Source organism: Branchiostoma lanceolatum, chromosome 14 (genome assembly GCF_035083965.1).
Source record: "Branchiostoma lanceolatum isolate klBraLanc5 chromosome 14, klBraLanc5.hap2, whole genome shotgun sequence".
NCBI lineage: Eukaryota > Metazoa > Chordata > Leptocardii > Amphioxiformes > Branchiostomatidae > Branchiostoma > Branchiostoma lanceolatum.
In genome coordinates, this window is record NC_089735.1 from 11,618,801 (window position 1) to 11,641,609 (window position 22,809).

The 22,809-nt window shown below is 38.9% G+C and overlaps 1 protein-coding gene across 4 annotated transcripts in view; it reads right to left on the reverse strand.

The window, feature by feature from the left end:
* LOC136448218 (dual 3',5'-cyclic-AMP and -GMP phosphodiesterase 11-like) overlaps nt 1-22,809 on the reverse strand; it is a 62,543-nt gene that overhangs the window by 6,189 nt on the left and 33,545 nt on the right. For 2 of the 4 annotated variants that reach the window (XM_066447478.1, XM_066447481.1), the window contains exons 2-18: nt 21,414-21,503; nt 21,105-21,185; nt 15,964-16,053; nt 12,568-12,705; nt 9,908-9,996; nt 7,977-8,046; nt 6,837-6,884; nt 6,494-6,569; nt 5,648-5,715; nt 4,961-5,053; nt 4,366-4,416; nt 3,668-3,814; nt 2,517-2,624; nt 1,853-1,962; nt 1,413-1,506; nt 555-655; nt 37-114 (exon numbers count right to left, since the gene is read on the reverse strand). In XM_066447478.1, the coding sequence (XP_066303575.1) occupies nt 37-114; nt 555-655; nt 1,413-1,506; nt 1,853-1,962; nt 2,517-2,624; nt 3,668-3,814; nt 4,366-4,416; nt 4,961-5,053; nt 5,648-5,715; nt 6,494-6,569; nt 6,837-6,884; nt 7,977-8,046; nt 9,908-9,996; nt 12,568-12,705; nt 15,964-16,053; nt 21,105-21,185; nt 21,414-21,503 (1,532 nt within the window). The remainder of the gene's footprint in view (nt 1-36; nt 115-554; nt 656-1,412; nt 1,507-1,852; nt 1,963-2,516; nt 2,625-3,667; nt 3,815-4,365; nt 4,417-4,960; nt 5,054-5,647; nt 5,716-6,493; nt 6,570-6,836; nt 6,885-7,976; nt 8,047-9,907; nt 9,997-12,567; nt 12,706-15,963; nt 16,054-21,104; nt 21,186-21,413; nt 21,504-22,809) is intronic. The other 2 variants (XM_066447480.1, XM_066447479.1) reach the window with 2 other exon arrangements.

Below are 22,809 nucleotides of genomic sequence, written 5' to 3' on the forward strand. Positions count from 1 at the left end.
TATACCGGTATATTCTATTATAGTACTCATCCAGACCTTAACAGTTTCCTGTTGTCCTTGTTGCTCCAATCGGCCTCATTTTTGTCCACTATTGAGAAGAATCCACCTCTCCACCTGAGGATGACAGGAAAATTACAACACAAAACTTCTTAGATCCAAGATCATCACATTTATTTTACATCTGCCACCACCAATGCAAAACTAGTACACATATAAGCTGAGAGAAATATGTTATAGTCAAATTGTTATAGAACAATTCATCTATGGCCCAAACATATAATTCTATTACCATTCTTACCTGGGCCTGAAAATCTATCTGTCAAAATCAAGACCATAACATGTCCAGATATTTGAAAAAAAACAAAACAATTTTCACTGCTGTACCAAGCAAAGCTGATAGAAGACCCAACATCAATGTCCATCTCCAGTAAAGCTATACCTAGCAACCTTCCTACCGAATATCATCACAATCAAAACATGGTGACTAGGTCAAACTCTTGTCAACATACACACACCAAACATGATATCTCCTTTGCGAAGGTTAAACAACTCACTTGAAGTAGAGTGCGAGGTCTGTAGAGAGAATTGCATGTTCCATGACATCCAGGCACTTTGCATAGTCATCTTTACTCATACTGGATAGCAGCTCAGTACCCTGGACAAGAGATAAAAAGTTAGAAATCAATCAATCAATTAATTAATCAATCAATCAATCAATCAATCACTGCCTTGGGAAAGAGATCTCAAGTTCCAAGTCACAAGATTATTGAATTTCATAATGTATTACACACACATAATACTTTCTTCTTTCAATGAAATCTTAAGAAAAAACAACACATTTACCAAGAATTACGGTATCGTACTAAATCAAAACGTACACAGATATGAAAGCCTAAAGACATTTCATTACCAGTGGACTAGTGGACTGTGTGGTTATAGAAATAGAGATGGGTACCAGCCCTATTCACTAAAAGATGTGGAAGGAGTTTATGTGGCATCGTGTGGAGCAATCAGTAGGGTGTTTCGCCCAGAACCGAGAGGTTCCGGGTTCGAAACCACCGCTATGCCCCGATGTTGTGCCCTTGGGAAAGGCACTTTACACGACTTTCCTCACTCCACCCAGGTGTGAATGGGTACCTGACTTCGGTTAGGGAAGGTCGTATTGAGGTCACCTGCTGGCGCCGAATGGCAGCCGCGAAGACCCTTGCGACACAAAGTGCAAGTGTGGAGCAGACATGTATCTTATGTATTATTGTGTACATTTATATATAAAGTATTACATGTATGTGACTGTAAACCCTGCAGTAATTTAGCACTGGCTGCCATTGTACGGGCAATTTCTGACCGATAAATGGACCAATAATAAACCAACTTAACTAAGGAACATCTAAGTAAGTGCAAGTTTTGCTCACCCCTACCTCACTTGTGAGGATCATAATACACTGGTCAAAGTGATGCCTCTCCATGGTAGAGGTTCCATATAGCTGGGCTAGTGGGTGGTTAGACCTAATACATGGTGAAAATACATGTAAGGCGTAAAGTACATAAACAGAAAAAACTAAAGTTTGATTGATCTGCATGTTTTCAATTTGAAATGTTGCCTTTTTTATCTGACTCACAAATAAAATTTTGTAAAATATTCAAATGTGATTTTCCACATTGGAACAGTTTTGCACTTACTACTCTATCTTGCCAATTGAATCTGAAATTGAAAAGATTCTAAAGATTCCGACCTCCACATATCTATAAGCTATCTGATCTCTAAACATTGGATATAATAAATACTTTATCTCGAGAAACCTAAAGAACAGTTCATCTTATGTTTGCAAATTTTTGTCTTAGAAAGTCTTACTTCATCTGAAAGGAGTTGTTGGTGCCCCTGTGGTCAAGGTCGTGACAAAGACAGGCTAGAAGCAGGGCGAGGCCCTCAATGTCATCTAACAAGTCCTCCATGGACCCAGTCTGAAAAACACAATGAGATGTGTTATAAAACCTACAGCGGGGCTGTCTCCAGCTTGAGATTTCTTCTGCCCCATTTGTTGTTTGGGTTAATTTTCATTGTTTTTTTAAAACTTCATTTAAGCTGACAAAAATTCATTTTCATCAGCTTCAAGTTGTGAAGATCAGATTTGTTGGGCAGAAAGTGGTGAATTTTTTTTCCATACTGAGTTGTTAATCTGCGTCCTGAAACAGAGGGGAGGTCCTGGAGACAGTCCTGACGTACAGCAAAACTAAATCCACTGTTGGCCACAAATTTACTTGATTCATGTTAACATCATCATTCACAGATGTCAGAAAGGGTTTTACTAATTCAGAAAGCAAGCTTCCTTTGATCAAACTGACAAGCATTCCAATTCTTGTTTTGCGTCACTAACTTTCAACTATCTATCAGAAAATAAAAGTAAGGAAACAGAAACGTGGAAACTATAACTTAAACATTCAAATTTGCAACTCAAAAAACAAACGTTTTCTGAGGTGCTGTACAACAGGATGTGAATGATTTCTGCTGAACGTACCTTTAGCATAGTGAACATCATCTGTGCCACATTGAAGGCGTGCCTCCAGTTGTGGTAGGTCACATTTCTGTAGTTCTTCCGTACACTCAACATCCATCTGCACAGGCTCTATACAAACAAGTGTTGGAACAAAAGACAAATTTACATGTCTAACATTGTGTGTATAGATAATCTCCAAGCAGATCTATAGGTTGCGAAGACCGTATCCAACTAGCAGAAAAAAACTCCTTCTGCCAGTTGGATACGGTCTTTGCAACCGTTGGGTCTGCTTTCTACAGACACACCACAAGCATTGTTTTATAAACTACTTAAACCTGTACTATAGTAGCCACCACACAAAAGGACTGCCCACTTTTGGTGGTCTGTCAGTGTACTTTCCCATGACAGAATCCTGTCTACAGCACCCACCTGTCTAATTTTGTTCAAGTCACTTGTCGTGGTATAGATTAGGGGTGGGTACCGGTACAGAAAATTCAGGTCCGGTCCAGGTCCAGGTCCAGAGGGCCAGGTCCAGGTCCGGACCTGTACCTGTACCTGATTAAAGTAGTGTCGCAGTACATCATATTTTGATCACAAGTAAAGGTCTCTGTGAGTCCTACAAATTATGTTCAAATTGTAATTCATTATTAGAATAATGTGATTATTCTCGGTGCACACTAATGTGCACTCGTCGTCTGTTGACTCATCTACATATGATTAACAGCTTCGAAAAAGTCTTCGAAAAAGGAACCCACGACTTGTTAAATCTGCTTATTTTGTATTAGACCGGTTATGTGTGACCGCCTGCTGGTAGCCTGGTACTGTGAATTTTCTAATCGGTCTATAGGCCAGTCCACTGATTTTTTCTGGCTTTTCTTTAATTTCTCACCACACAACAACATCGCATCTTTGCTTCTTGAATGTCCATATGTCATGGTATAACAACATTGAAACTTACTATGTGTAGGAATGACTAGAAACTAGGGTTTTTTTTATTCGAGTTTCAAGCCAAGTTGCTCTGGGTGTCTTTAAACTTTTCAAGTCAAAGGTGAACAGACATCTGTTAACATCACAATCCAGTATAGTCCAACCCAAAACATCTGAGTGGCTTACGAGTCTTTGTGGTAAACATTATTAATAATCAATGCTAAAACAAATATTAAAAACTTTACCTTGTAGTTGATACTGAACTTCCTCAGATAGTCCATGTCCATAAACATCCTAATGGCGGCCTTCAGTGTTTCCTCATCCTCCAACCCGATGTCATCAAAGTCCCAGCGCAGGAGGTGGAACCAGTCCGAGGAAGCGATCGGTTGTTTCTAAAATAACAGTAGAAAATTTACAACATCATTATAGAGAAGGAGTGCAGAAAAACTGAAGGCTGAGAAGTAAATTCTTAGCTGTAAAAGAAAGATTGCATCTTGAATGATGTACCTTTAGTTGCAAAGTTCCTGAGGAGTATGGGAGGTTTTAGACATTCCAAAAGTGTCGCTTCTTAAATATGGGATGAATAAATTATAATGCCCCCTTTGAAAGACCTATCATTAAGATGCATATCAGGTCCTTAATGAGAAAGACCTCTGACAGATATGTCTGAATTCAAATTCCTAACCCTTTGATCCAGATGGCAGACTGTTAGATGTTTCATCATGACATGAGACATGATTCCTACTTTAATGAGAAGAAATGGCCTCCTTTCTAATTATGAGAAATAACGAGTGTGGTCTAACATGTGCTCAGGATAAAGATGACTGCCTATTATAGCAAAACACATTGCCCTGCCAGCATGTAGAAATCTTTTGGATTTGGTTGTGCAGCTCTGACAGATGCTGCTAGGTGGTGCTGCTGCAACAATAGTCAGGCTACTCACTCTTAACCTGTCTGCTTCCTCTTCTGATGCCACTGCGTGGTAGGAAAGGCACTGAGTTGGGCAGGAAAATGTTATCATCAGTATTATGTAAAATGGTCAGAAAAGGGTTTTTGCTTAACATTGCATGCTCTTGCCTAGAAAGTTTCTACAACAAATAATCAAAATTCATGAATCTATAAGTAACAGAATATTTTTCACATTCTGACTGCAGAATCATCTCAAGTTCAATTTTAACCATTCCATCCACAAAGCGTATGTGCTTCAGTTCATGAATTTCAAATTATCCAACTAACACATACTGTAAAGGCATTACACTTTTGCAGTAGCTTTATTATGAAGAAATATTATTTAGATGCATAGAATAGACACTCGTTACCATAGTTACCCTTTCTACTGTTTGTACCCTTGCAATTAGCCTACGGGCATGAATTTGCAAATAAAAGATTATTATTATGAGGTAGAAGGCTTTATATTCACGGCTAAAACAATTCTGCAGTACAATAGTCATACAAGGGAGACAGTGTGACATGTATATGATAAAACCATTGCAAAAGTTTGCAGATTTACAGCATAAGGTAAGGCAAAATGTGTTCACCTCTAAAGCCACTCTCTGTTTGGCCATGGCCTTGACTACCTTCTCGTACATCTGAGTGTTGTGGATACCCATTCCACAGAAGATGGCAAAGGCCTACAAAAATGATGCATACACTTCAGACATCTTATAACACACATTATTGTAACAAACAAACCAAACTTGTCAAAAAGTTTAGAAACTTTGTCAACATCGACCATATTTCCATTAATTCCTAGATCAAAATGCATTGCATTATACTGCTTTCAACTGTTTTCATCTTGACCTCTTGATGAACTTTTGATTATGTCCAAGAACCAAGATTGGTGTGGTCTTACAGAACATTTAGTTAAAATCCTCCCACACCATAAGGTGCATAGGGCGGTGCCCATCCCTGTTTCATAGCCCTGGGCCACACTGTGGTGCAATCACTGCAGCAGGGGGCTAGTCCAATGGCAGTGGAGTGTGTTTAACTTCCATACTGTTTCAGAAGTATGTACCATTTTTATAAATTCTTTGGTATGACTCAATGCGCCTCTTGTCCAGAGGTGTCCTACCCAGGAGTTGAACTCGGACCTTCTGGTTCCAAGTAATCAGAACCAGATGTGGTAAGTAACAGAAGTGCAGACCACTACACCGCAGGGACATCCACAGAACATATAGCTTTAGAAAAAATACATACAGAAGAGACAAACGCAGAGAAGGCCTTACCTCAAACAGGTTCTCGTCATGCTTGCTAAAGATGGTGTCATCTACCTTATTAACCAGCTGCATTACTCCTGTAGAATGCAACAATTTAGACAACTTCGCACAACTTCATCAAAACATCCTTCTAAGGCCACACCAATTTAATTTCTTGGTTAACGGATTTTTTTTTAATTCTAGCACAAAAAAATCATGAAAACAGAAGGCTGGGGTGAAAACTTGCACCTGACCCTGTTCAAATTGTGTGTACCAAAGTACATACTTTCCTCTGAGATTGTGTTTTCCTGTTGATTTTCCAATCTAGCCTTTTTTTAAGATTCCGTTAACCAAGAAATTAAAATGGTGTGGCCTAATTTATCCTTTTATCTATGATGAGATCAGATTAAGGATTGACTACATACAAAGCTGTCAATGACCACTTTCATAATTTCTCCTGCTTTGTCATAGTAGAAAATATCAACAGCGTTTGTTTTAAGAACTGTCTGTCCTTGGTGCTGAAGTAGTGATAGTGGTGAAGTATAGCCTTCAAAATGAATGCAAGTTAATCAATAATGTAACACTTCATACACTGGAATACTTAGAATATCTGTTTACAATATTTTCCATACACCGAGATAATAATGTGTTTTACATGAGGATTAGACCAAACAAAATGAAAAAAAATTTGCAAGAACTATCTGTGCAATTCATTTTGGTCAATGTTCATCACATTTCTTTTTCTTCCTTTGCTTTTCACTTTTTCAATTCCTTCAAAATACTGCTAATGCAAGTGCATCATTACAGTTTTCATACAACACTTGAGTTTTTTTGTTCCTCTCCTAAGTTGTAAAATACCAGAAAAAAGGAACTCACCAATAATATTCCTTGTTGAATTCCTAATTGGCATACACAGTATGCACCTTGTCTTATTTTCAGACCCGTCTTCTACCTGAAAGTCAAACAACATAATTTGTACACCTGAAATATGGCCGTGTAATGTTCTGCATACTAACCCCATATGTGTAATTAGATGGATCCCTAAGATTTCTGAGAAATCATGACTATGTATGATTAGGCAAGCCACATGACTGTACAAGTCTGAGTTAGACTGCTTCCGGCTTAGCACTACTCTAGAGGCCAACTCGTTCATAGAATGTATCTTGCCATCTATCTTAAGATGTAAGTCAAAAGGGATGAAGATGTTTCTGTGACTTACAGATGGGTCGAAGCGTTCATCCTTGTAGGCATCTGGAATGTTTAGAGTCTGCAGAAAATCAAGATCATCAAATTTAGTTTTGTGAGGATAAAAAATAGATAAACTACTAGTAACTGTCTTCAACAAGATGCCTTGCTGATTTCCAGCTGAGAATCAAGGTGAACATGTCTCATCATATTTAGCATTGAGTTCTCCATTCTAATAAAAACTGAGGTATCAACAACTATACAAAACACAGTACAAAAGATATGACCTTCTTACCAAACACAACATGTTACAGAGTTCTCGACAAGCTCATCAAGAAATGGTTAAAAATGTTCACTGTTCATATCAACCAAAGAGATGATACCTAGCCAAAGTTTTAGTGACTGTCTGTAACCTTACTCAAGGCAATACTGATTGCTTCTACAGTACTTTGCACTGCAGCTAGGTGTCGCTGCTGCAGAGTGAAGAATGCAGTGACTGTCCCAAACATGACTGAGTTTGTATCCCCCTTCAACATGTTTCAGACTGCATTCTTCACTCTGCAGCCTAGCTTCAGTGCAAAGTAGACTCGGTCAGTATTGCCCTTAGGAAGTTGACAGACAGTCATCAACACATCGGCTAGGCATTAACTCTTTGGTTGTGTAAAAAGAACTTTGTTCTCCGGGGATTCACCAACCTGATAAAACTACTCATGTCATCAAGTCATACATAAGATAGTGCTGCGTACCTAAATGTAACATCATTTGCAGGTACAGGTACAGAGGTTTAGGTACAGGTCTGGACCTGTGTTTTTCTGAACTTCTTTGATAATGACAGAAACATAAATAACTGTTTTCAACTTGTCAGTATCTTTATTCAAAGTACATAACTAGGTTTCCTACCGCCAAACTCCCTTAGCCTTGCTATCAAAAGCTCCTGGCCTGCCTGAATGATCTGTTGCATATTAGTTCAAGGTGTAACTTTGGTCACGTTTGGTGTTGCACGAGGCCATGAGGTCACGAGATCAGTAATAAAATAAGCACGTATATACTTGGTGTAAATTTATATTGGTACAGTACCGGTACTTCATGATCTGGTATTTTGGAACTGTACCTAATCAATTTTTACGGTACAGTACCAGTACGCAGCACTAACATAAGATATCACATGACATACCTCTCCTGTCAGAGCTACGTGGCTCGTTATCTTGATGTTGATGGGAAATCTCGGTGGCTTGTTGGTCGTCCTGAAACAAGCAAAACATCACTTCATCAATCAATCAATCAATCAATCAACCAATCAATTAGAACAAGCACCTTTCATACAACAAACAAATTTCAGGAAGCATAAGGAAAACTGAAGACATAAATTCTACACAACAATCAAAGCAATATTCTTTGACACAGGAAAGCCGGTAACATACCTTGTAGAAAAACTATAGGACTGACTTATTGTTAAGTCTTATTGCACACTGTAGGGAGGATTATCTCAGCTGTAAATGCCTCGTTATTCCTTAACTGCAGCTGTGGATATATATCCCCAGTGCATTTCTGTGGACTACAAGCAACTCACTGTAGGACTGGAAGCAATTCTCAGTCAGCTGCTGTACTGGGGTTTCTTTGGTGTGTAATTAGGCCCAAGCCTTGACTTAGGGAAACCTTCTGACGCTTTATTGAGTCTCTAAAGTCATTAGTGTCACAATCCCTGTTCTTTGGTTTGACTGATTTTTCACCCAAGGGATAGAGCATCTCACTCAAAAACCCCAGCTGACTGTCTTGAATTATTGTGTGTCTTTCTGGAAGGTTCAAATTGTTCTCATTGGCACAAAGCAATTACCTCACATTGAATGGGTGTTGTGGCCTTGTAGGAATGGCACATAGGGTATTTCACTCCACTCAGAGCAGAGACATATGGGGCACTTATTAGAGAATACACTAAGGTTTGTAACCTTGGAAGTCATGAAAACTTTTTTTCTAATCTCTTTTCGCGTACATTCGCGAAAACGTCTCACAGCGTTTGCCGCTTGTAACTCGGAGCGTGAAGGGCTCATGAACAGTCTGAATACATTTCTTATCCAAGTATGTTCTTTAGATGAATGTGTTCAAAATTCATTCATCAATACCTAACCACTCTCTGGCAACCAGCGATGGAGCGCCGTGAGTTCGAGCGCGTAAAAAAAGTGCGATGTTAGGGCATCCCCCATTACTGTTACTTACTGAGAATTTATATGTATCATGCTACAAGACTAGTTTTGATCAAGACCAAGGTATTACTTAATAGGTAAGCATCTTATATCTTGATTTTTTTTTTCCAAAACAATTTTGTTTTCAATCTAATACAATAAAGACATTGATCTTTTTATGCAACAAAAATAAAAGAGTACAAGAGATGTTTTTCATGACAGAGGTGTATGTCACGGCAGAATTGTCAACCGTACCGGTAGAGATTGTGATCGGAGGCTCTGTCAACAGATCACGTTCACGATGCTAGGAATGTCATTCCATTGATCTAAAGTGACATGAATCAAAGTTGACAATTTCTGACTGTCTTTTAAGCAAACATCTTAAAACTTACAAACTCTGATTGGCATATTTGACAGAATTGCCAATCGTACTATATAGCTGGCAGAGATCTGTTCGCAATTTCTGTAACAGTTGATAGAGACTCTAATCATGATCTCTAATGGCAGATCAAATCTCTACCCTGACATATATATGCATACAACTAAATTATCTAACAAAAAAGAAAAGTAAAAGGATCTCGAACCAGTTCAGCTCAAATGAACTCGATGAACAGATGAGCTAATCTTCCACTGGTCGTGACATGAAGACAGACGCTATATACAGTATTTGCAGGGTCATTGTACCGGGGAAATTCCCCTAGCTCTTTTCGACAAGCACAATGAACAGTGGACCACGGCTTAACGTCCCGTCCCAAGGACTGCAACCTTTTCCGGTAGCCTGCATGTCGGGTGAGCGACACAGCCGGGATCGAACCCGGGGCTTCTAGTTCCAGTCAGGCAAGATCGCTAACCACTGGACTACGCATGCTACAATGAGCCTTTAACGCAGGTGCACTAAAAGCAAACATATACGCAAGATACTCACGACGACTCTCTGTTCAGGAACTCCTCTTGGCTCGCGTTGTCGTCTTCAAAGTCGCTTGCCGCGCACTCAAACACCTGAGAAAACATGCCCTGTAAGGAACACCATAAAAATAAACCGGTTACACAACACAAGGGAACCCTTCTTAGCTCACACAGCATTCCTTTAGGCCACACCAATTTAATTTCTTGGTTAACGGATTCTTATGTTCCAAGAAAAAAAACTTCTGTTTTCATTTTCTTTTTTCAAAAATTTTTTTTTTTGAACATTTTTTTTGGAAAACAAAAGTCCGTTAAACAAGAAATTGAATTGGTTTGGCCTTACCGATGGTTTCCAACTGGGACTTTTGCCAATGTTAGTAAAGCAAGCAGTACAAGTAGTCCTTAGTCACTGATCAGTGCTTCAGTCATGATCAGTAGCAGTTAAGTGGCAGCACTACAGTAGCAAGTAACCTGAATACACTTAAAGTTAAATGAAGTGACTTATCTAGAAAGCTGATGAGTAGGGATTCAGAATATTCCACAACTACTAGTGAGTGAATATAATGTTACATTTTGACTGAACAATGGCATACAGCGCATATCACTATACATGTAATATTTAACGTACAATGCGGCATGAGGCACAGAGCAACATATTATGTGAGTAGCAATTAAGACAGTCACTGCAGTTTTGCAACAATCCCTATACGTAATTCATTTTATAGATAGTACATGTAATTTACTTTTTTTTACGAGGCGCATGCAAGACGTACGTCGGGCCGCGCCCAAAGTGCGTAGTAGCCTATTTCCCGCCAAAACATGAGCTGGGATGCGCTAGATATAGCCCTTCTCACATGACGTTAGAAGTGCACACAGTCAAAATTTTCCGGTCAAAAGAAAGCTAGAATATAGCAGACTTCAAGCCTTATTTACATTTCCCTAACTTTATCACCAACTTCCGAAGAGAGCAAAATTACCAAAGCGTACTAAGTTAGGCACACTATTTGGCATAGCACTAAATCAGAAGGTACATTCGTGAAAACGTCTCACAGCGTTTGCCGCTTGTAACTCGGAGCGTGAAGGGCCCATGAACAGTATGAATACCATTTCTTGTCCATGTATGTTCTTTAGATGAATGTGTTCAAAATTCATTCATTAAAACATGACCATTCTCTGGCAACCAGCAATGGAGCGCCGTGAGTTCGAGCGCGTAAAAAAACGTCCTATGTTTGGGCGACTCCCGTTACACCTGTTTTTATGGAGAGACAACCTACACTTGTTTTTATGGTAAGAGACAACCTGTTTTCTTTCCACATGCCTTCTAAAACAGCAAAAGCAGACCCATAGCTATGAAAGAAGGGGGATGATAGCTTAAGGCCATACCAATTTAATTTCTTGGTTAATTTTTATTCCCCCCCCCAAAAAAAAAAAATTAGAAAAAAAAATCATGAAAACAGAAGGCTTGTCTGTTTTCATGATTTTTTTTTTCTAAAATTTTTTTTGTAGGAAAATAAAAATCTGTTAACCAAGAAATTAAATTGGTGTGGCCTAATATCTACATACAGGAGCTACCTTGTATACATATTCCCAACAACCTCCTTGATATTCCATGTACACAATGACATGTTGAATACAGAAAAGCTGAGAATGCAGACAGCATGCAGTAATCATGAGACCAAACAGATAGGCCACAGGTAAGGCCCTGCATAGGAGAATGGTTTCTATATATATATAGAAATATGTGAAAATATGTAACGAAATGTTTGTAACTGAAGAAAGTATTGACAACACAAAATAGTAGGACAGTTTAGGCCAGACAGTAACAGACTACTTAGTTTAACATGAATGCAACTGAGTTCAATTTGAAGTGTGGATTGGACATAGTAAGGAATATAATCAGTATCTTTGTAAAAAGTCTGTATGTAAGATCCATACATGTAAGGCCTGTTCGAGAGTCTTTAATGAAATAAAAGAGTTTGGTAAGTCCTCAAGGCACGAATATTCCAGTGATTCTAGTTTGCCTAATAAAAACTAAACAATCCATGTCCAAATAACCACAAATAAAAAGCCACAAAGAAGACATTCTCTAGGAAGATATGAGGGAATTTTAATATGTGAAGGAGTTTTTTTGAGGATTTTCCACAGTTGAGAATCAAACGAGTAGTGTGCTTTGTCTGGTCAGACCAGAAACTTGCCTGGACAGACCTGGATGGCCTCCTCCTGGGCTTGGGACCCACAAAGATAGGGTTGACAGGAAGCTGGCCATAAACAGACAGTAGTCACAGGACAGAGAAAAGTCTCATCAACATAAGCACACAAATCAGAAAAAACACTACTCTACTAACGGTATAATCACTGGAAAATCAGAGGAGAACGTGAAAGATGGAATGGTACATGTTTGTACAGAAGTACACCAAGATTTCAAGAAGACACAGTGGTCATACAGTAAGATTCGTTCCTTCAGCACCCATCTCCATTTCTGCAGTCACACAGTAGTGCAAGTACTACAGAAGTAGGTTTGTCCACTGGTGGCATTGCATTGTGCGTTCAACTACCATTCTCTTTCCCGTAAGTGCTGAGTGCTGCGCAGAAAAAGCAGCAAGTAGTTTTTCAAGTCTTTGGCAAGACTTGGTCGGGGATCAAACCCCTGACCTACTGCATGCAAGAAGACATCTCTCCTACCTTGGAGGTGTCGTCCAAGAGTAGAACCTGGCACCTCTGACACTGCAGCAGAGACTGGGTGTGCATCAGGACCTTGTTAATGATCACAGACAGGGAGCTCTGCTCAGCCAGAATCAGCCTGGACAGCTCTAGGAGGACCTGTGGACAAGAAAAATTGTTTTAAAAGTGCTGTGAAATAAAAGTGATATCAAACCTATGTTTAGCTCAAAGGAGCTCAATGAACAGCTTACTCTTCAACTGGTCATGGCCAAGAAGACAATTGGCATGTACTGTACAGTACATGCATATACAGGTTCATTGTACCAGGGAGGTTTCCCTAGCTCTCTTCAACAAGCACAATGAACAGTGAACCATGGCTTAATGTCCTGTCTAAAGGATTGCGACCATTTCTAGTAGCGTGCATGTCAGGTGAGCAACACAGCCGGGATTCAAACTCACAACCTCTTGGTCAAGAGGCAAGGTCACTAACCACTGGACTACACACACTACTGTAAAAATCTTGAAATGTCCATGGTGGTTTTATCTTTGCATTTTTGACAGTCTGTGAATATTTGTTACCTAGTGTTCCACAAGTATATGCTGATCTTTAGTTAAATCATGTACAGATGATTATTCATAATTATCATGATTTGATTTCTGATGGATGGTCTTACCTCATTTTGTGGTTTTGTTTTGTTGACTAGAAAAATTCCGTCTTTAAATCAAGGAGGTTAAAATAACCTCCTTGTTTAAATATTGTGTTGTTGCATTTTGAATACTGTAAATGTCAAATTTTTTCAGTAGTTTTATGTTCATGGTTTTGCCTTAAGCTCTTCAACAGTTGTATTGAAAACTTTAAAATTTCAAGCCATCTTTCTTCTATGTAACACGGTCCATATTCATGCAGATGAAGTGCAGTAAGCTGTCTGCGACTCTGTAATGTGGCAATGAGATTGGCACCCACACACAAAAAAACAGCTCCTAATTCGGTGCACAAATCCACTCAAGCGTGACCTTGTGCAGTCGCTTCAAACGGCAAGGTCAATGGTGACTCATCTATGGAGGGGCGTAGCTGGTACATTATTCAACTGCATGCCATTACTACTTGTAGCCTACCACAACCAACATTTACATAGAAAATACATGTTATTATGCCAATGCTGCTTTTTGCACAGTCCTCTACTTACTAGAAAGGTTGTATATTAATGTCAAGGACTTATTTTGTCATTATTCTATCTTCTGCTGTGCTGGAATGAAGACAAACTGAAAGTAATGAAATTGACAAAAGGGTACTGAGAAAATAGCTTCATTCCTTTCAGGTAAATAGAGTCATTTATAATAATCAATATAATTCTTTCTCTTTTTTTCTATTACATTTGTGTTACTTTTGAGCCTGCATTACGTTTTTGCACGGAGGTGGGCAGGGCTATGGAATCCATCTGTCTGTATCTGTATCTGTGTAGCTGGTATAACCACCCTTCAGCGTAACACAACAGCTTTCAAAGCACGCAGCTCAGAAGCAGTAACTTTTGGTTATATTGCACTGAACGACCTGTCACACCTAACCTTTGCACATCTAGCTGAGAGTGTTGTTTGAAGCTATCTTGTGAGAATGCCTCTACTGTATTTGGTTACAACAAGTTCCACTTTATAATACTGCTAGTTAAAAACAAATTTTTGAACATATCGATCATAGGTTCATAACTTTGGTATCTGAAGGCATGACAATTTCTTGTTCTCTTCTGCTGGTATTGTTTAAAATAGTTGGTACATCCCCCAGACTACACAGTTTTTCATTTCATGCATCATGCATACTCTGAGCAGTCAAACATCATGTATAGTCTGGACATATATAACAATCCCCAACAAGAGCACTTTTGACTTGTAACAGACAATGAAAGCTGAGTACTTTCAGTACTTGAAATAAGCTTTTACTGTACATCAAAAGTGCACTAGACCTTGAAAAAGCTTTTTGAAAGGGCAAAAGGAAACTGTCTATCATTATAAGCTTATAGCTAGCACAGTTTATGTACTGAACATCCATTAGACAGGCAGTTTTGGCAGCTTACTCGGTGAGGAATTTCAAATAGCTATGGCTGCTCAATGTTGTGGTAGGTATAATCTTTCTTACTTAGGCCACACATCTTTGATTTTGTGGTTCCCGGATTTGAAAAAAAGTCAGCCTGCTAGATTTAAATATAAAAAACAGAATCTGAGGGTGAAGTCTGTGCATTTAGTGACTGACTAATCTCTACATCTAATGTTGCCAGAAATCAATAAAATCTTCACAACCTTCTGAAAAATCCCTCATCATCTCAGTCAGTGAGGTAGTGTAAAGATTTGAACAGAGGCAATAATTATATCACAATGTGTGCTTTCAGAACATGTCTTTATCTACCACCTGTACTAAATACATGGTCCCCTTTCTATGACAGGAAGTAACACGGTGTGAGGATTGTATGGAGACCTATTTACAAAATACATGGGCTCTAATGGACAATAAAACTACATCAGGAAGAGTAATTTTGTAGTGTTGTATAGTAACTGTTGTAAATATCTATAAATGACTGTATGAAGCTATTACATGTGTGGGGGTGTTGCTTATACAAAGATGACTCAAGAACTTTCCAATTAATGCAATTTTACTCCCTTACACCAAACCCCATTTTACATATAGATCTTATCATAATTTTTCACTTTTTCTTCTTTCAGGTATTCCTCTATTTCAGGAAAAGATAGCTTGTCCATCCCACCCCCTCCTATAATCTGGCATGGAATAGCTCTAAACATAACAGTACTATCAGAGCAGCCTGTCTTACTTTGATGAGCAATGTATGGTACTGTCGCTAGTGCTGAAACTAATCTCTCTTGACTTTGGCAACCATTTAAAACAGGGCCCTGTATGTTGACACTGTTAATTGGGTGTTCATACAGTTTATAAGTAACATCTACTGTAGGGAGGTATTGCTTTGTGTGTACAAATGTAGGTCACTCAAATTGTTTGTTATATTTGGCAGTTGTTTTGATATTTTGTTATTGAAGATATTGGCATCGTGTGGCGCAATCGGTAGAGTGTTTTGCCCAGAACCCAGAGGTCCCAGGTTCGAAACACCGATATGCCCAGATATTGTGCCCTTGGGAAAGGCACTTTACACGACTTTCCTCACTCCACCCAGGTGTGAATGGGTACCTGACTTCGGTTGGGAAGGTCGTATTGAGGTCACCTGCTGGCGACGAATGGCAGCCGTCCAGATACCCTTGCGACAGTTCCACAAAGTGCAAGTATGGAGTAATTATGTATCTGTTCTGTATCATATGATTGTAAACCCTGCAGCAATTCAGCACTGACTGCCATTGCACAGGTAATTTCTGACCAATAAACCATTATTACTATTATTATCAAAGAAGACCGCATACCTGGTTTCTCCTGACTTCCAGTTGTGACTGTTCATACAGCGATGCATTGTGTAACCTCACACCACAGAATGCCATGTACGACTCAAATATCTGAAAAACAAGTCAGAACATTTACACCTTCAGTATGCAAAAATGTGAACTTAGCACCTTAGTTCAACCTCTGGAAAAAAATCATCAATCAGCACTGCAGTCTGCAACCTGTGGACTTTAGGAGACAAGGAATTACCTTAAGACCAACAAGCCGAGACGAAGGACAGTTTGTTCCCATACGAACTCTACTTCTAAAGTACCAGTGTAGCAGTAGGAGTGTATCGACATACAATATGGAAGTGACATTGATGACCCAGTACATGTATGCAGGACTCTGATGATCAGGCCTGTAAGAATATAATGATTCAGTGCTAATGCGCACAACCGAAAACTTTCAATGATGAGTGATTCACTGTGCAATAATCAGTACCGAACTGATGGAAATCAATTCCAACAATAAGTGTTATCAAATGTTTCTATTGAATTTTGTGATTTGTAAATATGTTTTGTCCTTTGAAGATGTATCAATACTGTTATACTTTAACTTAAGTATGATGAAATTATGCTCTCCTACGGGAGGAATAAAGAAGAAGAAGAAGAAGAAGAAAAAGAAGAAGAGAATGAATGAACAAACAAACAAACCAATAAATGAATGGTTTATCACTATGATCAGCTATGAAAATTACATCGAAGCCACAGGCTGATGTGCATACCTTTTTAACACAATACTTAAAACTAACTGTTGACTTCTTAGGTCATTTACATATTATTGTTCATATTGAAAATCATAATAGGGATGAGATATGTGGATTGTGTGTTCTGACAAGTGAAATGCTGGTTTGGCACTATTTTCAATTTCAGAATCAACTAAATCTGCATTCTAGTGGTCCGTCCTGTATTTCTACCTACCTGTATTTCAGTCACGTAATACTTGCGGTCCCTTGCAATTTCTGAACACTTGATATGCAGAATTGCTATTAACATCCCTTACCATAATACCGCCACTAATCATAATACCGCCAAATCTAAAAAGCGATGAATTTTAAAAGATCTACTCGTGCAGCAACAGTGATTTTCGAGGTATGCATACTTCAGACATCAAGGTGTTTAATACACTCTAAGAAAGGCCTCAATAACGAGGCATTCGAAGACAACGAGGTCAAATGTTTTCGATCCCTTATCATGATAGGCGAGCGCGTCGTGGGAAGAACATATCATCACGCCATCGCACGTTGTTCTCTGGATTTGCATATAATAATCGCACGTGCTTCAAGCTCAAGACGATTATTTAAACAACAGCAAAATAAAGTTTCTTTTACTGGCCTTCAACTCGTTTCAAAGTGTGATCTATCGTCAAGAACGGTTGATTAATCGCCGTAACTGCGGTTGACCTGGCGCAAAATAGAACGTCGCCATTTTCATTGTTTTCGCCCGAGACTGGCTCCTCCCCCGTATTGCGTAACAGGAAATTTCCCGCGAAAATCTCGGCGAAACCAATAGTTTGCAGGGGCGGATGTAATTTCTACAAAGCACTGAGAAATGTTTTGCATCTACATGCATCACACTATATGCATAATATCTATAGATGAATTTTTCACCAAGGAGCAACAGTATATAGTAGGATTATGAACCCTTCTATTGTTTGGTCCCAAACCGCGGTTCAAACAATTTGCACCCCTCCGCTGCAACTGGGGACCCCGCGCGTACGTCGATACCATTTGTATTTGCATGGGAGACGAAAATTAGTAATAAAGATATACTCAGGAACCAATAATTCTTCTGTGATAAATTGCCAAAGAAAATGTCTTTATTTGTATGGCACACTTTGGATTATTCCATTACTGGATCGAAGATTGCCGCCGCCGGGTCTCACGAGAGAGCTGCTCCTGATTCACACCCAGCGGCATAGTAGACCTGCCGTCTCAACTTTAACCCTCAAGATATGACTTACGAGGGGTGGTGGGCACGCGGGACTTGTTGCGATCTTGACGATCTCAATTTTTATATAAGACCAACAATTAATACGACCGTTACACTGAAAACGAAGCCGCAATTATGTGAACTGAACCATAGTAGAACGTCAGACGTAAGTTTTACGTGATAGCAGTTGTGACGGGCTACAGTAAATCAAAATTCGCAACAGTTAACATCCGTTTTCGAGTGATTTTTTTTATCCCCAGACATCGTTGTATATTTAGGGCACGCACTACCCCGATAGAAAGGAACAACAGCTGATGTATAATGGTGAAAAATGGGGAGATAATCGCCGAGTTTCTTCCTGGCGGTATTATGGAACCCCCTTCCGCGCGCACGCCCGTTCTCGGTGCATTTCCGCAACATCTTACGATTGCGATATTTCGTTTTTAGCAGATCAAGAGAGACAAAAAAACATACACAGCTTAAGTGGCAAAGGTAAGCTATAACATCGACATGTAACCAGGAAAAAATGACGAGTTGCTCCTTTGCTAAATTAGTATCACTTTAGAAATTGCAGTAAACGTGGCGGTATTATGGTAATGGATGTTAGTTACTGCAACAGCAATTTACAGCTTGTCTTGATGGAAGTGAGTAGAGGGCAGGGGATTGTGAGAGTGGGAAGTGCACAGATGCCTCTGGAGACCAACCTTCTGTATCTGGGCATTGATCAATACAGTCCTTTGGAAACCCCCAGAGAAAAACTTTCAGATAAAAAAATGGGTAAACATCTGGGGTTTTGAAAACAAAAGACATTGTATTTCGTTCTATGGTTATACACAAAGAAAGTCATAAATGGTAGTGATATTGGGGAGGCAATTCTAAATAATTTCTGAGTGAAAGCCTTTCTAAGTACTGCAGCACAGTCAAAGCAACACTTGTATAAACGAAACATGATGTCACAGAAGTGGTGGATTGCTCACTCCTTGACAAAGATTGGAGTTGGATGGTTGAAAATTTTGGCTAGCCCCATTTTTGCGTTGGAAATTACAGTGAAATTTTGCTTCTGAATTTCTGATATGGTTTTGTACCACTTCCTACGCTCTAGACTAGACTAAGATCTCTCTGCTGGCCTGTCATCAACTCCCAAAGGCCAACGCCCTAGCAAACATAACCCTGGCACACACCGACGTCAATGCCAACTCCCTGCAATTACTGTTCACTCAAGACTGCTCCAACTTTGAAGCAGTCAAGGGACCAGCGAACTCTCCCCTTCTGCAATTGCACTGGGAAGGACGTCCAATTGTGGTACCTCACTCTAATTGGTACAAATGGATTTGTGCACTCTAGGCTGACTAGCGGTATCCTTGAAGGGCTTATCGTTCCTTTCTTGTACTTTCTGTTATCTGCACAACTTACCAAAAGTGGAACTGGCGATTGCCTCAGACTGTCACCAGCAAAATCAGTCATCTGGTCAACAATGCGAGCGTTATGATTCTGATCATAAAAATTTTCAAAGAAAGGTCATTCAGCTGCTGGTTTGGACAGGCAAGAAGTTTCAAAGTGGACCTGGCATCAACCCAAATGGGTTCTGTTATCTTTTAAAGACTTTTGTTCGAGTGAACATTAGAGAAGTTTACTCATGGCTGTAATACTTTATGAACCGACAATTGTACCAAGTGAAACAGAAAGAGGAGAAACAAAGGGATATGGATGTTTTGAAGACTTGTAGCTGATAAGCGAGGCTCTGTGTTTGAGCTCCGAAGCCACAGCTGGTGCTCAGACAACAGACAGATCTACTCCTACACATCAATCATCCCAGCTCTTTTTGCCCGAGTCTTATGGCTCAAAATAGAATTTCTGCATTCATTGGGTTTGTATAAATTACTATAATTAATTGATTCATATTGCCAGGTGTATTTTCGAACCCTACCCATACACCCCGACCAATGGATCACACTGAAACTCAGATTTGAATCAGCCATGACCCGACAAATTGCTTCCTAATGGCTTTAGTGACTAAATCTGGCAAAACAAACTTGCCAGTGAGATGCTGGAAGGTGTCAGCTTTTAAAAGATGTTTTCAGATTGACAATTTTAGTACTTTGGAAGTGATAGAACGTATCTGCAATTTAACGTTGAAACAAAATTAGTAGAAACTATTTTTTTTTCAAAACGTTAAATCGCAGATACGTTCTATCACTTCCAAAGTGCCAAAATTGAATCTGAAAACATCTTTGAAAGCTAACACCTTCCAGCATCTCACTGGCGACATTGTTTTGTCAGATTTAGTCGTTAACGCAACTTAGAAAGCAATTTGTGGAGTCATGGCTGATTTGAATCTGAGTTTCAATGCGATTGATTGGTCGGGGTGCCATAGGTCATGATGAAGCAGTGAGAAGATGACCTGTGTTAACCCTGACAACGTTATAGCCCAACCTCGTCTGTCTGACGAAGATATTGACTTTTTTCCAGGCTGACAACAATGCACACCGGTTATCCTCGCATGACCCTGCATTGCAGGATGGTCCAACCATAAATAGATCTCCCCAAAACCCTATCATGAATCAACACACCTAACCCACAAAGCCACTTAGCTTGGGTTTAAAGGCTCATACCTCATAGTTTTGAAATGGGCATGTAACAGCTTGGCATGAAACACCATGGGAATAAAACACGGAGTCTGACTTTTGACTACTGGAACCTATTTTACATTAACGCCGTGATTGACATCTATAAGTCTAGTTACCTTTATCCCTCAAGGATCGAAAATCAAAGAGCTAAAATTCTACAATTTCCAAAGTTTCTTCTTAGTGAAAAAAAAATCAATTTCTTCACTGAAATTCTTCACTTCTTTCTAAATCCTGTATGACCTGTGAGTTCCAGTGTAATGTCTTGGTTCTAAGGACATTTTGTCTGGACAATCTTACCAATGGTAGTACCAACATAAAAACTTATTTCATCTGGGTTTAGCTCATATTTCATAAATTTCCTTTCAGCAAAACATGAAAGGACAACAAAGCAGAGAACAAATGATTGTGTGTAATGTTTATGTGACAATATATGTTGGACACTAATATGGAACTGTTGGATTGCAATCCTCAAAACTACTCTGGACCCACAACATTTTATGCATGTTTCTTCCCAATGTGTTTTTGCTGCAAACAATGAAATCAAATCTCATACTAAGTAATTACCTTTTCATCGTGCTCATTAAAAGCCTCAGTTTTCTTCCCATAACCGCCACACTTGTTGACCACCTGGGCAACTCCTATGACCTGAAAAAAAGAAAAAGAAACTGAATATTTTTCATTTTCTGACACTTAATAATAAATGTCAAGAATACACTGTATACTAGAGACAAATAGAACAATGATTATGCACATTTCCCATATATATCTAGACCAAAAATTAAGGTGCAAAGCTCCAATTCTGGGTGCACAAAAGAGAATTGAAATGCACCCTATCTTTTAGGCCCTGTAGCCAGAGTATGCTGTATTTCCTACCTCTCCATCCTTGTCTCTTAGCGGCATGGACAGGATACTGAGCGTCTTGTAGCCCGTTTGAAGGTCAATACCCGAGTTGAACCTGGTATCCTAGAATAGATAGAAAATATAGAGAAAGGTTTGTTTCAAAAGTTCTGAATACTTCACAACATATATTGCATAGATGTGCACTGATGTATTATGATTAGTTTATTGCACAATGCTGTTTAATCTGCTTGGTATGATTCTATGATCCATAGATATATATGATTGTTTGACTTTTTTGCAAAGATTTAGAGAACAGATATGTCATATATCCTCATTATCATGATGTAAATATTGATCAGAAAAATGTCACAACTAACTATGAGATTTGATACAGAGATAGTTGTGCCAGACATTAATGAAACATACTAGTACACATTCCCACACTATGAGTTATAATGTATTCTATTATGATAAGATCTGTAGGTCTAGATGTCCCAGCAAATTACATTGCCATTAATGATAATATGAAGCTTCCTGCAAACTTAGGTAAATGCCATAACTCATCTAAAAGTGATTGCCTGAAACAAGTCATCTGTGATACACATTTAGTTAAGCTGTAATTAAAAAATTAAAACAGGCATAACCGTGTCACATACATGATGAATTTTGACAAGTTTCCTGAGTAATCTAATTAACTCCTACTTTTTCAAGGTAGTGGCAAACGTCATTAAAAAACAGGCAGATTGAAGTTACAAAAACGGTTACGAAAATTATTACTGACGTGGTTCAAAATTAAACAGGGACTAGACAATCTCTGAGGATTGAATTTAGTTCATCTTAGGGAGATTGTGTTGCTTCTAACTAACAATTACATATCGCTCTTGACATTTTTGCTACTTTCTTGTCTTTATATGGTTATGAATCTGTTTGAGTTGAAAATGATCCAACAAAGAACAAACAAAACCAGCATTCCACCCACAGGAAGGCTACTGTGCGACTTCAAAAGAAGGCTACATTCTTCAGAGGTTTTTGTGCTATAAATAGCTGAACCTGACCCAACCTTCCCTGTTTACAGTCAATTAGCCTAAGTTGTTCCAAAGGACATTTTCATTTGGTAAATGTTTCCAGTGACAAAGGAACTCTGTCTTACAGTTCTTTACATCTTGAAGTGTTCACAGTGATTTTATTTTCATGTTTATTGCAATAACCGTAAACTCATATCACCGACAATACAAATTTTAATGTGTTTCCAATAAATTACTACTGAACTACAGAACTGTTTCAACTGCAAACTTAAAACAACACCAAAACCTTGTTTTCCCTTCTAACACGAAATTAAGCCCCCACAAAACTAAACAAATCTATGGTGTTCTTATAAAAAATAAGAACTTTGTATCGTTAACTTAAAGCAATAATCCCAATCTCCAAG